Source organism: Drosophila rhopaloa, unplaced genomic scaffold (assembly GCF_018152115.1).
Source record: "Drosophila rhopaloa isolate 14029-0021.01 unplaced genomic scaffold, ASM1815211v1 contig_69, whole genome shotgun sequence".
Classification (NCBI taxonomy): Eukaryota; Metazoa; Arthropoda; class Insecta; order Diptera; family Drosophilidae; genus Drosophila; species Drosophila rhopaloa.
In genome coordinates, this window is record NW_025335166.1 from 746,900 (window position 1) to 764,449 (window position 17,550).

General features: G+C 41.0%; 1 protein-coding gene across 50 annotated transcripts in view; it reads right to left on the minus strand.

Annotated features, from left to right (window-relative positions):
- The window catches only part of LOC108048432 (microtubule-actin cross-linking factor 1), a 71,034-nt gene that overhangs the window by 32,886 nt on the left and 20,598 nt on the right, over positions 1-17,550 (minus strand). For 26 of the 50 annotated variants that reach the window (XR_001769486.2, XM_017129087.2, XM_017129068.2 and 23 more), the window contains 9 exons: positions 8,070-8,349; positions 7,096-8,009; positions 6,666-7,034; positions 6,568-6,591; positions 5,522-6,440; positions 4,573-5,203; positions 4,331-4,466; positions 3,347-3,430; positions 2,481-2,702 (listed from right to left, as the gene is read on the minus strand). Coding sequence is in view for 48 of the 50 variants with exons in the window: in XM_017129087.2 (XP_016984576.2) it covers positions 2,481-2,702; positions 3,347-3,430; positions 4,331-4,466; positions 4,573-5,203; positions 5,522-6,440; positions 6,568-6,591; positions 6,666-7,034; positions 7,096-8,009; positions 8,070-8,349 (3,579 nt within the window). In the remaining 2 variants the exon portion in view is untranslated. Of the gene's footprint in view, positions 1-2,480; positions 2,703-3,346; positions 3,431-4,330; positions 4,467-4,572; positions 5,204-5,521; positions 6,441-6,567; positions 6,592-6,665; positions 7,035-7,095; positions 8,010-8,069; positions 8,350-8,521; positions 9,321-13,446; positions 13,560-17,550 lie in introns of those variants that run through there. The other 24 variants (XM_017129101.2, XM_017129072.2, XM_017129061.2 and 21 more) reach the window with 8 other exon arrangements.

A 17,550-nucleotide genomic window follows, 5' to 3' on the forward strand; every position in this document is an offset into this window, starting at 1 on the left:
AAGAGAGCGAACTGCATGCAGCCTGCAATTGGACCTCGCCTATGCGGCATCACAAAAATAGGCACCTTTATTTTGCTTTAGTGGAGGCAAAGACCCCGAAACGTTCGCTTTCATTAAAATGCTGCTAAAAATATATATATAAAAATTTAAAGCAGGCAGACAGGAGCTAGTTTAATCGATAAATCACTGTTGTGTTTCCTGAGAATCAAGTCGCATCAAATCGAATCTAATGGATTGCACCTCATAGATAAGATTAGCGTCAGCTCTGACACTTCCGCGATCACGGTTATTAATAGGACTTCAAAATTCTAGCTAGTCACTGAAATAATGAAGCAACAGAGTTTCCACATTTTTTCAGTTGTAGTTTTTAATGCATTTTTGCAATTCGTAATGTTCCAAGCTCGCTGACTCACTTCCAAATTTAAGTCTTAGATTGTTTTCTTGCTTTTTGTGTGGGCCCTTTCAATGACACAAAACAGACTGCCGAAAATATCAACATTCCGATTCTTGCAATAATGTATGTTTTGTATTTTTGTTTTTATACTCTTTTGTTTGCGATGATGTTATATTTTATTGGTTGCAAAGCACTCGCGTGACTTCATTTCGGGCTATAATAAATATAACTTTCTGCGGCACTAATTGGAACGTGGTGAGGCGGCGGCGAATTTAAATTCCTATCAACAAAAAAAGTTGACCAATGCGACGCGGTTCGCATTTAATTGAAATTTAAGGCATCGGGACTGCGACGGAAACACTTTCTATTTGACCGTATAAGTGACATCATGTCTGCCCATGCGGCATATTAGCAACATTCTGTCTTTGAGAAGTTGTTTGCCTATTTATTTATCACATCTATTCACTCATAATTACACGCTCGATTCGAATTCAAATTCCATAGACTTTGGTTGCCAACAAAACCAGAAGTTTCAAAGGTTTTGGCCTTTGTTGAATTTCGTTCACCGGCAGCAAGACGGCACACAAAGCGCTATGCGACGTTACACAATCAAGTCGCTTTCGGAACTGAATGAGACAGTGCCACCGAGTAAATCAGTTTAGCAAGTAAAGAGCGAGCTTTTAAAGATGCAGAGAAACAAGTGCCAGGGAGAGAGCTTCCAAATGCCGAATAGTTTTTAAAGAGCATGCCCCAGCTGTTGCGCCAAAAAAACAATCTATTTACAATAACCTGAAAAATAAAAATATGGGCATGGGAAGGGAATAGCGGAGTTGGCTCCAATTAATGTTGAAAACAATACATGGAAGTAGTGAACCAAGTATTAGAAGAAAAGAGAAAACCAGTTTGTGCCGCCATCTAATCTTCTAAGTAAAAAAATTTTTTTCGCTTTTCAGTCTAGTTAAGCCAGCAGAGATCGTACGTCCGCCCCTGCTATGCATATCAAGTTAGGTTGAAGGCGAAGTGGTAATGGAGCAGTTATGATGTCACTTCAACACTCGAGGCGAAGGCAACACCTTCGAAAAGCCTCGATTGGGATCTATCTAAGCAACAATTTCGGCTTTGAATTAAATAACTACACAAAAAATATATACTTTAAGCTAAATTAAAGAAAATTTTACAGAAGAGACATTTTACTACAAAATTACATGACGTGTTTTTTTGATTTTAATACACCTCCTATTGGCAAATACGGTACTTTTTTTTAACTTTTGGAAAAAAATATGTTGTTTTTAATATTTTGAAAAACTAATTTGTTTATTTGAATTATATTTTCTCAGTTTAGTAGTAATGGAGATATTACTTAAAATATTAGATCTCATCAAATACAAACAAATCTAGTAGATATCAAGGAAGCGAACGTTTATTTATGTGAAATATAGGCAATCACTAATCAGCTAAATATTTAAAAGAACGTATTTAAACAGCTTTCAAAAATTTGGTCGGTTATAAAATGTTTAATTGAATTTCTTCCAAATGGAAAATAAATAAATCTTAAACCAGTTAAACAAAAATTGCTTAACAAAGAGGAGACGAAAAACAAAAATAAACAGAGTGGCGACAAAGACTTTAATGATGTCCCCTGGCAATGAATTCAAGTATATAGGAACAAATCCGACCTTATTAACATTCATAGAATTCGTCATTTTTAATTTCGAGTCTCTGTATTCAATTTGCCTAATTGGTCAGGCTTATAAAATTGTTCATCGTTCAAACTCCTGAAATAATGCAATATTTATATAAATAAATATATTTGAAGCATCTATCAAGTTACTGCATCAATTGACAGAGCAAACAAACGGCGGTCTTGATGATCGCATAGTATTTGCATTTAAAAGCTTGACTTGACTTGTCTGTAGATAACGAAACGCATAAAACTCGTTTGCTGAACTTGAACCCCGCTTAAAGATTACGACACAATTGAATACTCTGAGCCTAACCCCAGCCAACGAGGGAAATACAAATTAGGCGCTGACGTCACCTCGCAAAGATCCTTTCAAAGGGTTTTGGGGTCACCTGGATTACTCACCAGACCATCGCTGCCATTGACTTCGATTGCAGTTTTTAGCCTCTGTGACAGTTGTTCCAGCAATCTGTCGTATTTCGTATTAAGGTTGTCCAGTCGTTGGCTGTAAACCTGTGTTGTACCCGGATCGCTGTCCGGCGGCCGGAGATCCCGGCGAGGCGGCGAAAACGACGGACGGGCTTCGAGCACCCAGTCCACGAAGCGTAGACATTTACTATCGTAGATCTACTCCCGAATTTAATGGTCCCACGTTGACATTGATGTTTTGTTGGTTAATTTCGGTTAAATGTTAGTAAGATTGTGAGTTAAACAAATTCGGTTTGTTTTTCAGGAGGTAAGGGAAGGTTTGTTGATATATTTAGTGCTTTTTATTTTATTGATTAATAAATACCAAATAACTTTTAAGAAAAAAAATGGTTTTAATTGATTTATTTTGTAAGTTTAGTTTTATTGGTTTGTTGATTGTGTTTGAGTTTGTTTGTCAGGCTGTTTCTGTTTAACCGGAATGTTATTGACGCACCTTTACCCGGAAGATAACTTAGATTTGGAGCTCTGAGTCCAGTAAATGGTTTAAAAAGCATTAAATATATATTCAAGAGTCGATAGAGAAAAAGCTAAGATGTATATTATGCTAAATAGTGTTTTCTTTTCGAAATAGTTGGAATTCGCTGTGTTGTCGAAATATTCACAATCGGCCGACACAGTAGATGCACTCAGTCACCAACTGACCTATCGTAACCGAACATTGGGTAGCCCTAGGCTTCGAATCGTACGATAAACGATCGGAGTCCCTTTAAATGAAGCCAACGGTTACGATGGGCCAGCCCTCATAAGATCAATCACACAACTACAGGCATACAAATTTTTACCTTGGCTTCGCGTATTAGTCGTCCTCCAGTTACGTTGACATTTTCGATTTTTGGTTTTCGTTCGATTGCAGCTCCGAGCAGTTTCTATAGGTTTCGAGCGGTGTTGTTTGGTTTTTGATATTTTTAGAACATAATTGTTTTTTTTTATATAATTTTTTGGTTTATAGTGTGATTGTTGTGTGAAAAAGTTTAGTTTTTTTCGGTAAAAATACAAAAAATTAGACAAAAATACATATACAATTAGTTTTCAACTACAAATACGAATACTGGGTGAATAAATATAAATATGGTGGCCCATATCAGTTGATATCGGCCTATGTATAGGTGAAGCTTACAAATCTAACAATGCTACAAACATAGCAAAAGTTATGTTTCAAGACTACTACACAAATTTGATATTAATTAACAGTGTGGTGGGACAGGGCGATATCGCTACGGACTACGTATATGGGTATTTTTGTGTAGGTGGTCGACTTGGCCACTTTTGGAGGTCTGTGGGCTGTGTATATATATGTACATATGGTATGCTTGTGTGGGTGGTGGCCAGAACTACATGTCAAATATTGCTGTTGGATTAGACAAGAACTACTGCAAAAATAAGCTCAACAGACTGGACATTTTTTTCTTAGCTTTTGGGGACAGTTAACGAATGAAAAGTGAATAAAGACGAAAAACAAAACAGAAATACACATAAAAAATATATATATAGAAATACTAAGACATGTCCAACACCGGCGGGTTTTTTCGCAACAAAAAGTAGGAGGAACAACTGTAGGAAGAACGACTGTGGGAGCAAACTACTTTGGACGTAAATCAATAACTACTTCAGTTTCCAATTATTAACTATGTATATATACTCGCTCACGGAGCGAGGTCGCTAAGACTGCTTAATCTGTGCAAAACTGTACAAGGATCTAGGGCTAGAAACTATCGCTGATCGGAAAGGCAATTAAGTTATTACAGGGGCAGCGTCTCTGTACTCACGTCTAGTTCGTACGCCGAAGTGGCGGTGGGCATAGCAGACAGTCGTTCCGTGGTGCCATCCACCCATGACTCCTCCACTTGCACGCTCGACTGGAGATTCTTTAGTAGTCCGATAGCCGTTTCACATGAGCGCATTCTTAAAAAGTAGAGTGACACGGTGTTAGCGAGACAGGTTTACATCCATTTGTGTCCGCCAATGAGGCGACACACAAATGGAAAGCAGGTGGCGCCAGTGTACTAACCTTTCGCCCAGTTGGTTGCACACCGCACTCCAGCGCGTATTCAGGCGCTCCACGTTCGAGTGCAGGCGCTTGAGGTCACCCAACACCTTGGTGGGCACACCCATGCGTCCCAGCTGATCAGCAGCATCGTTCATTTTGTCCATCTGCGGCTGCTGCTGTGTGATGATATCCTGCATGTGGTTCAGCTTCTTGAACACCTGCTGCAGGCCATCAGCAGTCGATGGCAGATCCTGGTGCCTGGCCAGCTCGTTCTCCAGCTCGGAAATCACATGCTCATTGTCCTCCAGGCCAGCCAGCGAGGCTTCGAGCAGCTTCAGGCGATCCTTGTGCAGGCCGCTCTGGGTGTTAAGCTCTTTCCACAGCTCCAACAGGTTGTCCAGACTCTTTTTTAGCACAGGTGTCTTCAGGGCAATCGTGCGGAAGGTCTCTTGCAGATGCTTCAATTCCGGCTCCAAAAGTTGCAGCCTGCGCTCGTAATCCGCATGAATCTCGAGCACATGCTCCAGAGAGTCCAGATCCCGTGGTAACGGAGCCAGTATAATCTGATCCAGCTCACGGGCCATGTCTTCTAGTTTGCCCTTAATGGCAATGCATTCCTCGGTGAAAATGCGACTTGCCTGCTTGCTTTCCTCTGTGAATGTTAAAGGGACGATTAATATAAATAAAAAGTAAAGAGCTCGTTAAGGTTAGATATCCTTAAAACTGCCAAGATTACCCCTTGTTTTGACACTCGCAAAGAGCTTCTTCATAGTTGCCTAGGTTTGACAAGACTAAGTCGCTTCCTGGCTTGCCACTTGCACCAAAGCAAACTTGCCCCAGCATTAAATCCAATTAGCCTCCATCAATTAACTGTTTTGGACAGCTGGCGAGCGCCGTTAATTGAAAGCGAGGCGAAAACTATATCCTACCCTTCAAGATCCCATGGAAATACGAATACTCCCACACTCACCTTCAGCGCGAGCTCGCTTCTCGAACTCATCAAACAAGCGATTGACCTCGTCCATTTCGCGGCGCAGGCGTCGCAGCTGCGGATCGTTGGGATCGCCCTCGCTTAGTAATTTGTCGGCATCGTCGTTGAGGGCACGTCGAATGGCCGTACGCTGCTCGGGTCCCATGGCCAGGAACTGGTCAAAGTCCCAGCCCTTAACCACGCGAATGGTGGCGAAGATCATGTTTTGGCGCAGGCGAAGATGTTTTTTCTGCCAGAGAGCCACGGACCGATCGAAAAGTCGCTTCAGACGTTCGGCGGCATCAATGGCCTCCTGGTCTGGAGGCGGCAGCAGCAGGCAGGCACCGGGGATTGGACCCTCCTGGCCCTTGGCCGTGCGCACGCGCCATTTGACACGTCCCGAGTTGTCCAGCAGGGTAACCGTCTCACCCTTTTCGATCTGCAGCTGACCCTGCTGTTTGTAGGCACAGATGGCCTGAACGGGTCCCTGACGATTTACCGGCTGGCGGCGCTTGTTTAGAGGCACCACCGTCTGAGCCCTTCTCTGCAGTGTGGCCACTGTTTCGCCGAAGGCATTTAGCTCCTCGCGCAAATCCTGCATTCCCCTCAACAGAGTTTCACCCTGATCCAAGCCAAAGTCTGATTGCGAAAACTTGCTATTGAGTATTTCGTCGCGCTTAGCCAACCACTGCTCTGCATCCTTGATCTCGCCAAAGAACTGATGGTACTCGGTTGCGTGTTTTAAGTGAACCTCTAGGCAGAGAGTAAGCTGCAGCAGCCAAGCCCACTGTTGTTGCAGAGCGGTCAGATGGGCTTCGATGCACTTGGAGGCCGGATGCTGTTGGTTTAACAAGGCCTCTCCGCGATCCAGTATGGTGGCAAAGTGCATCTCACGCTTCTCCAGTTCGGACATAAGGTTCTGGGGGAATCAACAGAAAATTAATCAGACAGTTGTATCAAAAGAATTCGAGTAGTGCACTTGGTTGGTTGCTCTTTTTTGTAATATACAATTTCTTTTGGTATTTATCAACCAATCGGAATCTTACCTCGTCGCCATTACCAAATGCACGCTTGTAAAATAGAAGCACAACACATATATAAAACTAGCTCTAAGAGTATCTCAACCGCGACCGTCATAACTTACCTCGTAGTATCTGTGCACGGAGGGAAGATCGAGTTGTTTGTCCGCCCAGTCACGTGTGATTTCCACCTGTTCCTTCTCATTTAGCCACTGCAGTTCCGCCGACGCCTGTCCCAGGAAGTGCTGCAGTGAATCCAGATCGGAGAGACGTTTCGTTGAGGTGCTGAGTAGCTCAGCGTAAACCTTTTGCAGCTGGTTGAGACGCTGTTGGTAGAGGGCCAGCTCGTCGCCGGAGAACTTGGTCTGCTGGCGTTCATCATTGAGTATTTTTGTGTGGAACTGGTCGATAATTTTGTGCTCGTGCTGTTGACGATCCAGTTCTTCCTTGACTGATGGCAGGTCACTGCCATAGTCAGCGGCAAGCAATTGTTTCTAAAAAGAAAATAGACAATTAAATGAAACCCAACATTGGATCTCAGCTCGCGGTACTTACCAACTTGTTCTGGCACCATTCAATGTGCTCTTGCAGATCACGGAAATGGGGATTCGTGTCGATCTGACGGGACTCGACCACCATGCGCGTTTGACGCGTCACCGTGGTCTCGTGGACGGGATACTTCAAACCGGACAGCTTCTGTACCAGGTTTGTGTGGAAATTGGTGCGCAGTTGAGCCCAGCGCTGGTGCAGTTTGTTGACCTTCTTGTGCAGCTCGCTAACATGGGGATATCGTCCCTCGTTGAGAACGTGGCAGTCCTGGTTCATGTCTTGGATGGGCTCCTCCAGGTGCCGGATCTCGGTTTCGAGTGCCTCGACGATGCTCTTGGCGTCCACAGGATGCAGTCGATCGATACGCCGCCCCTCTTCGCTTATGCGCGTCTCTAGATCGGTCAGCTTCTGATCCACATGCTTGATCTCGCGCTGCACCTTGTCGGCCAGTCGCTGTAGCCGTTCCAACCGTTCGATCTCCTGCTGCAGAATGACCTCTCGATCCTGGAGCGCCGTGTTCATGCGATACCAGGCCTTTTCAATGGCATCCGGCCGCAGTTCGGCCTCCACATCCACTTCACCCACCGTTTCGAAATAGCGCTCAAGCTCCTTGTAGATCTGGATAAGTTTGGATTTCTCGCGCTTGCGGGCGCTCACCTCCTCGGTGCGAAACCGTTGCAAATCGCTTAGTAGACGCTTCATCTCTATGAGGGTGGGCGGGAAGGAGCGCTCCTGCAGATAGGCAGTCTTCTCGCGGCACCAGTAGATGAACTGCTGTGCCAGGTCGCGGTATTCATGGACGCGACGTTGTGACTCCATGTCGAATAGTGGATGAATAGAGGGTGGCTCCGGGAAAACATCGTACAGCGATGAGATGTACGTGATTAGGGACTTTTCATCCGGCTCGTTGGTGTCGACATCTAGGAGCGAGTATTGATCATTAGAAACATCACAGAGTATGGATTAAGGGGTTAACTTACCCTCGGGATCCAGCAGTCGCGTCACTCCGTACTCCTTCTCCACAATGTGGAAGGCCGTCTCAAGGCGCTCGCGCGGCCGATCGTTCCTTGCCTTTCGCCAGTCAAGCAAGTCCGGTCGGTTGCGGTGCACCAACGCCGAAAAGGCCAATCCATCCCGCCACGAGGACGTGAAGTCGTTGACACGCACGCCCGGATACCGCGCAGTCGAACGACGCGCCCAGCGCAGCAGTGCCTCCCGAGCGGATACGTTGTCCTCCTTGCCCACAACAATATCGGAGATCTTTGGGAGAGCGGCGTAAGAATTATTAGTAAGTATGTAAGGGTTATGTTATATTAAGAAAATAAGTCATTAATTGGATAGATCTTGAAATGGAGCAAAACTTCAGTTTTCCAAAGCTAAAAATTAGGCAAGACTGCGGTCTGTAGTACCCATTGCGAAGTCCGCTTTTTACCTCTCTGCGCTGAGTGGACGACTCAATGGCCGGTGGCAGAGCACGGCGGTACTCCAGCTCCGAACTCCGAATCATTTTAGCTGGGGGCAGCAGATCCTCGGCGGGTTGAGCGTTCTCCTCCGCCCGACTTAAAGTAGTCACTTTCCGGACAATATGCGTGGTCACACGTCGATGGCCATTCGGTGCCCGTTGCGAGGTTTTAGTGCTCTCCACGCTGGAGCCCAGAACCTCTGTGGAGATGCGTTTATTCCTCGTCACCTGTTGATAATGGGCGGAGGATGAATCACTTCCACTTTTCGGGACCAAGGCTCGACTTTCCGAAATGCGACGGGAGTTGCCTGCGGGATCTTGGAAGGTCACAGTTCGCTCGAAGTTGGTTCGATCGTGTGGAACGCTTCCCAGGGGAGATATACCAGGATAGTCCGTGATCACCGCTTCCACAGTTCGCTCCCTCTTCGTCTCATGTCGATACTGCAGGCTAGAGTCATCGATATTGGTGGTTATCGCTGGACCCCGCGACAAGTGGACCACCTCAGATCCGCTGCTCAGGACATCGCCTGCGTCGCCATTCGTCTGCCGCACCAGTTGCTGTGTGCGTTTCATCGTCGATTGCGAGCTGGAGTGCATGTTGTTGCAGTAATCGGACTGTTATAGCAGTACACGCACTGCTATCGCAGTTATCGCCGCGCTATCGACGGTTTCGTTTGTTTCACTTTATTTCGTTTCGTTTCGTTGTTGGGTTCGTTAGAAAATCGTTTTGTCGCGTTGCTTTTGCACCGATTTTCGTAATTCTGAGTGACTTTCAAAATAAGCAGAATTATTTGCCGATCCGCACAATTTGAGTTTAATTAAGAAAAAACTAAAGCCAAAGTCAAATCCCAAACCGGCACCGGATGTCTGGTTCTACCGTAGCATTGCCCTAGACTTTTTTCAGAAACCCCACCGTGAACTGAAGCAGAGTTAAATTAACTGAACAGAGCCGAGCTGGAGTCAAGTTTTACAAGTAAGGGTGTATGGGGTACGTGGAGGAGCACCATTGTTGTTGCAAATTTATTATTGTGTTGTAGGTACACATAATTATCTCAGCTGCCTGTCTGTCTTGCTCTTGGAGCTATTCGTTGCTTCTTTTGCACCCGTGTTTTTTTTAAAACATATTCACAGCAAAAAGTTAATGCTTACCGCTGATTCATAGGCAGAGATTCATTAGTTTCGGAACACGCAAAGCTATTTTGCATAGAAAAATTGAGAGAGGAACGGTATGGTAATGAAACAGGGAGTACAAGTATATTTATCTATTGTTTTAGGGCTTACATTTTTACTATAGAAAGTAAACCGAAAAACTACGTCTATGGGTAATTTATCCATATACATACATCATTCAAATTGATGACAGATTGTTTAGAGGGCCACTACGTAATAAAGATTGCAAGAAGTTTTGGGGCTTCGTGTTTAAAGTTTTGTTATCTTAAATTGCTTAAAATTGACTAATTTGTAGAACTTATAGTTGACCAATTATGTTATCGCAGGCGGACAAAAATGTTTAATATAGTTAGAATAATGACTCGTAAAAAAAAATACATAATGTATATGAATTTATTTTGCATTACGAAAGCTCAAAAATATTTTGGGGTGTATTTAGGGTATATTTAGGGTTAAAAAGCAATAATAATTAAAGAACAGTAATATAATAAATAAGATATATCCTTACGATCAATTATATAATAGTATTGCTAAAATTAAAAATTAAATTATTTTATTTATACGGCAATATAACTTTCGCAACTCACATTTTAAACAAACAAACCAAATTTGAGCAAATATTTAAGGTTTATGTAATCAAAATAAACTTTTCTAATTTTGTAAGGGGCAAAGTATTCGCAAGTGTTACAAATTGACGGAGGAACAGTGTGAAAAGATAACTAGGAATAAAATAAGACAAAATAAAAGAATATTTTTTTATTTCCCCTTACTGATAGATTATTCTTCATCAGGATCATCTAGTCGATCTAGCCATTTCTGTCCTTCTGTCTGTCTGTAGCAACGTCGAGATCTCGGGACTTAAATATGTGTATTTGTACCAATAATAGGTCGTCACGCCCACTATAATTGCACCTCTCTGCAGTGTTCCGCGGATATCTAATTGATGATGGCTTAAAATGACAGCTAAAGAGCGGCTTGTTTTCCACATATGCAAAAATGACGAAAACCCTCAAAAAAAACTTAACCTCTTAAGGGTTGCTATTGTGCAGAGCGAGGGTAAACCGGTAATATTTATATAATACAAATATTATTACTTTATTTATTGAAATAAAAGCGAAAAAGAAATCTCTAGATTAATATAAATGGCTGAAGATCAATAAAAAGCTGTTCAGTCCAAAAAGATCGCCCACCCACCAAAAAGCACGACACAAATGTTTATATTTCATTGGTAATGGAGCTCTGACTTTAACTGGAGGTTGTTGCTGCGTTTTACGCCTGCGCAGCACCGTGACCAACAAATACACATATCACCATTCACATCCCCACAAAATGCTAATTGCAGCGTTTTAAGCACACTATAAACGATCTGCGTTGTTTTTATGTGATTAGGCCAAAAAACAGAGAAATAAGAAAATACCTGGGGCCCGAACAGCTCAAAAAAGTGTCTGTGGAGGCGTCTCACAGAGGCGTCAATGGCTTGACATTCTCAATGAGTATTTTGAAAGGTGGCAAAGCTCTACTGGTCTTTGCCTATTTGGGCTTTTTGGCTGGCTACCGTTTTATGTTTTGAAAATGGATGATTTTCAAAGTTGCTTGCCAACTTGCATTGCTCAACGACAAGGAGCATGAATTAAAATAATTTTCGGATCTCAAAGTCATAAGACAAAAATAATAATTACAAATTTAAAAAAGAAAGGAAAGCTAACTTCGGGCGGAGCCGAAGTTGAAATACTGCAGAATATTCTGCAAATTATTTCAAAATATTCATAATGCATTCTTAATACTCATAAAAATCCCAACTTCCTAACTTTAAAAACACCAAAGTTATGGCATTTCAATCGTTCAGTTATATGGCAGTTATAGAATATAGTCGGCCGATCCTTATGAAATTTGATATGTCGGATTGATTAGGCAAAAATAAAACCCATAGAAAATCCCAACTTCCTAACTTAACAAACACCAAAGTTATGGCATTTCCGATCAATCAGTTATATGGCAGCTATAAGATATAGTCGGCCGATCCTTATGAAATTTGGTACGTCTGATTGATTGGCCAAATATAAAACCCATAGAAAATCCCAACTTCCTAACTTTACAAACACCAAGTTTGGCATTTCGATCAATCAGTTATATGGCAGCTATAAGATATAGTCGGCCGATCCTTATAAATTTGGTACGTCGGATTGATTGGCCAAATATAAACCCATAGAAAATCCCAACTTCCTAACTTTACAAACACAAGTTTGGCATTTCCGATCAATCGTTATATGGGCTATAAGATATGTCGGCCGATCCTTTGAATTTGGTACGTCGGATTGATTGGCCAATATAAACCCTGAAGTCCCAACTTCCTAACCTAACAACGCGAGTTATGGCATTTCCGATCAATTTATATGGCGCTTGGTATGTCCATCCCGGCCGTTCCGACTTATATACTGCGTAAGGTGTGTGAGTTTCAATTCGTTCTTTAAAACTAGAGACTTTCCGTAGACGCGACGGACGACGACGGACGCGGACCGGCGCGGCTGGCTATATCACTCGTATCCTTCTTTTCTTTTGGTCGATCCCTTCTTCCTTTTATTTATCCCTCTGTATAATTATATGTGGACAAAAAATTATAATCAAAAAATTTTCTTGATATTTATAGGACTTCTCTTATTTGGTTTTGGGAACTTGGGAACAAATATGTATAACTAAAAACACAGCTAAAAACAAGAAAGGAAAGCTAACTTCGGGCGGAGCTATCAACTTCGGCTACACCCTTGCAGAATATTCTGTAAATTATATTATCCAAAATCGGATCGGTTGGCCAAAAATAAAACCCATAAAAAATTTCAACTTCCTAACTTTAAAAACACCAAAGTTATGGCATTTCCGATCAACTGAACGATATGTCAGCTATTGGATATAGTCGACCGATCCCGGCCGTTCCGACTTATATTCTGCGTGCAAAGGAACGAAGGGTGTGTTTCAATTCGATTTCTTTAAAACTGAGAGAGTAGTTCGCGTTGAAACAGACAGACAAAATTATAATACCCTCTGCAAGGGTATAATAATACTAAATCTCTTGGTAAAGTCTTTTATTGTTCAGATTAAGTGTTGAATATTAATGTAAGTAATGAAGTATCAACAAATAAGATAAGAAAAACAAAAGGAAAACAAAACAAAAATAAAACCATCTTTAAAACACCAAATTACGATAAATAGTCTGAATCACAATTTCGGGGATTTTTTATAACAATTAATAAGACATCCCCAAACAACGAGAAAAACAATAAACCATTTGAAGAGAGCGTTAAAAATTGCAAAATAAAATACAAGGCACACACACTCAGAAAACAGTGTTTTTCAAAACTACGAACTGGAACAGCGGCGAATAAACCGAGACTGAAACGAGATGGAACCGGGGGGCCGCGAGATCAGCAAGGGGTGTACGTCATCATTTTACAGCTACTTGACTCCATTAGGGGGGCATTTTGTTTGCAAACAAACGAATGAATTGTAACAAACCGCTCTTTGGTAATAAACTCGTCATAAAAAATAATTGAAATGGAACTCAATTGCGAGAGATTGAAATCAATTGAAATTGGCGGCATTTAATAAATCAGAAACCAGAGCGGTCATGAATTTAGATTCTGACATCATACGAAGTAAAATTAATTGATTTGATCACTTTGGGTAGCTAAGACTTTGGCACTGTTTTGGGGCTTTTCAAAAGTACACACTTATTTTTAAAAAGATTTTCCAGAGTTTTTATGTCGCGTTCCCTTTGGTTTAGAACGCATGCGATTTTTAGCGAATATTAAAAAAGAGGGATCGTGAAATGTGTGCGGCGGCGTCTCAAAAACAACTAAAAGCGAACGGGCCAAGTTAAAACGCTTCAAGTGTGGCTCTGACCAGGTGTTGACGCCTCTGCCGGCGTCAACGTCGCTGCGCTGCCTTGTATTTTTATTTACAGGCGAGAATAGAAGCACTGAAACAGTGGAATTTGTACATGGTGAGCGCTGCCTGCGTTGGCGTTGGCGTTGCCGTCAACTTGGACGTCAGAAGTCGGGCTTTTTAATATAGAGTATATGGAGTCGCGATCGTGCTGACAGCTGTGCGTGTATGGTTGTGTTGGTGGCTCTCCCTCTGCTTCTGCCCCTGCCTCTGCCCCTGTCTCTGCCATCCCCGTTATGGCTTGCTGGTTTTGCTGCCTCTGCCGCCGTTCCACCTGATTCTGCCGCCGATCTGGACCCCTTTGATGACGTATTTGCAACCAACACTTGTGTTTTTGCCGCTGCCATGACAACGTTAACGCCAAAGCTAGCAGCGACGCACACGCCAACGCATTTAGAAGTCAGCAGCAGCAATAATAACAACAATAACAAGGGCAACGATGCCTGGAATACCCTCACAAAGCCTTAAATTCCATCGCACAATCCAACTTTTTAGCTTGTCAGTCTAATCCGAATAGTTAAAGTTACATAAATTAATTTACCATAGTTTTTTAAGTTAGTTTTTAATAAAGATTTTTAATTCTGCTGTGCTTAAAATACTCTCACAAGACCATTATTCCGATAGTAGCTAGCCATATTATTTTGGGAATACCCTTTTACTAGCCCTTATGATAGTCTCTTTATAAAATAAATATCCAATTCGGAATCTTACTTGATTAATTAATGTTTTAAAACAACCTACAGGGGTTTAATTCCCATCTATATTGATTTATAGAAAACTTTTTGTGGGAAGTAGAGGAGTTAAGCTTAATTCTCAATTCCAAAAAATTATTGGATGAAGTGAGATAACCTATTGTTCGATAAATGTAAGCTTTAACAAATTTCTTTAAATATCTCTAGTAAATTGTTTTCAGCAGCTTAATTGTGTCACTTTTGTTAAAACTTATACAAATCTGTTGATAAGTTTATTTTATACTTCACATATACATTCATTTTAGACTTTATATACCCACAGGGGTGAACAATTACCAGTTAAGAAGTTCCCTCGCTCATTTGTAATTTTGTTGTGGTAGCCGCCACTCGTTCTGTGGTTCTTTAGCTCCAACCAAGGTGGGTACTGAATACGTCATCCCAGATACTCAAAACTACAAGAATACCAAGGCAAAGAGTAATAATGCAAACAAGACGGGGAAGTTGATGATGGAAAAGAACAAAGGAAACAAAAATGGTAGTGGAATGTGGACAATGAGATTTGATTAAAAACTTAACAAACCGAAAATAGTAAAAAGAACGACGAAAACAGCGATTTGCTATGACCCCACGGTATTTTTGGGTCTTCGCAATTTGAATTTAAATCTCATAACATATCACGATCAACTCATTGCAGAGTGACCTAAAAACACGGCAAAAACATAAATGATCAATTATGTTAACAGGTTTACCTCAGAGCAGATGATAAAGGGTAACCGGAAAGAGTGGAAAAATGGCAAAAACAAAAAAAAAAAAAAAAGGCAGGGGAAAAAGCACTTGAAGAAAATGCGAAAATGCAAAAACGTAGTTATATAGTTTTTAAGATATATATACGTTAAACCTTGATTAATATCCGAAATACAACGTAATGTATTCATATATTTGTGTTGTAAGAATGTAAAAGGAAATAAAATAAATACTAACATTTTGACAGCCCTTAATACCTGCAAAAATGTATAAAGTTAATAGTATAGTATAATAAAATAAAAGTATAACATAACAGTTATAACTTTTTGCGGAAGAGTATGTGCTATTCAAAGTATACATTTTTTGAAGACCTAGAAAATCGTACATTTTTTTAAATAATAACAAATAATTTAAATTAGCGGCCCAATATGATAACTCAGAAGTATTGCAATTATCTTGCAATTAGGAAGTCCATCGGATTTAAGTGGGTTTATAAATATATGTGCGGAAGTAGCTTTCATTCGTGTGCGTTCACGATACAAGCACTCGCTCCGGCACCGCCAACATTGGTTAATTATCATGTTACATGCCTTAAACCCCGATGGCGATGCCCTATATGGAGTAAAAGGCAGTGACTGCGACTACAGCTGTTGGTTGGACCGGCATATTTGCTTGCCATATTTATGTGTGGGTAATAAATACTCTTAACTGCTGTCAGTTGTTTTTGGATTCACACACATTCTCGAATAGCTATGGTCAACACAGGTAGACGTAGACCCCACAGCTAGGGATCGCGAGTCTCTGAAACTGTGCAACTGAATTTCAAATCTAATTAGCCGGTGCTGGATGTGGGGTGGTATTACGGCTAAGTACACGTATTGGGAATGTGCTTATTAATACTGATATGATGCAACCCAATAAGTAAATGCGGCATTATTTTGCCACTATTCGTAATTTGAGCAGTGTTTTGCACTTGAAATGTGTTGTTTGTGGTGAAAAAACAAAGCGGAATCAGTAGCTGCTAATATTGTTTGACCCCTCTTCTAATTTTTACCCCCCTCAGGAATTTTCACACATAGAAAAAACTTTAATAATGATCATAAAACAATATTTTATCAGTTTTAAATATTATTTCACTGGTTATTCGTATTATTTTGCCCATATATACTTTTTATTGGCAAGATGTAAAATATATAAATGCAATCTTTACAATAGATCAAAGTTAGTTTTACACATAAACATAATAAACCATAAATATCCTATCATGGCAAAAAAAAACTGAGCTAAAACCTATTAATACAGCATCGATATGGAACGTTATTTAATATTATAATTATGTTGTATCGGTATAAACATTTTTGTTTTATGGTATTAACCTAAGCCCGGAACGCATCTTGTGGGTAAGTGGTGAGGTGTAGGTGTTTCACCAAATACGTCGAACATTCCTAGGATTATTATCGTGTGGGCTCATCAACATCGGCAGCTAGCTCAAGTGATTTACCCAAGTCGCTTGTAATTCCATCTACACACTTGAAATATATCCAGCGTTGAGTATTCATATTAATAACAAGTCATTAGAAACACGCTTACACTGGTAAAGGCGGCTTGAGTGCCAACAATTATTCTAGGCAGCTCTTGAAATTTGCATATCAAACAGAAAGAGATGGCGAAACATAATCAGAGAGAGAGAGAGAGGCGGAGAGACAGATTGTTGCCTTATTTGACCATAAGCCAGCTATCGATTTGTTAATAAAAATTTCTTTGTTTTTATCTTCGATGACTATAGATAGATTTTGAGATCGAACCCACACACCAAAGCTATTCAAAATTTCAGTCATTAATATCATAAATTAAGACGAATAAGTGCATATGTTGTTGTTGTTTTGTAAGCACTCCACTTTGGACATTCGATATGCTTCTCAGCCAGTTAGTCCTAAAGTTCGCTTTTGCTGTCAGCGTTTAAGTCTTTCGATTGTCAAGAACCGAGGATTGCTGATGTCATGGGCAGGGCTGTAAAAAAACACCTTTACTCCACCTTATTTATTCCCTAGTAATTCTCGTTATTGACTGTTGCTGTACCCCAACTGGCATTGACTTTATTGTAACACATACCGTGGCGTATTATAATAAATCAAATGTCACAAAGAGATATCCAAAAAAATTAATCTTTTCAAGTTCGAAAGATGACGTGAGAATGTCTGGGTTTTTTTTTTAATATCTGGCATTTGTTTTTTAGCTTTCTTTCGAGACGTTATTTTTTTATTCTGAACATTTGCATTGGTCTTGGGAGTTTTATAAAACAAACGCCTGGCATTCATATCCGCACTCCTCCCCAACTAACGAGCAATGAAAAATGGCAAATTGCTAAGAAAATTATCAGATGCTCATAATGAAAACGTTTGTCAGAACAATTCGACACAGATCTCGGCGATTTGGCACACACCGTCGCCTTGA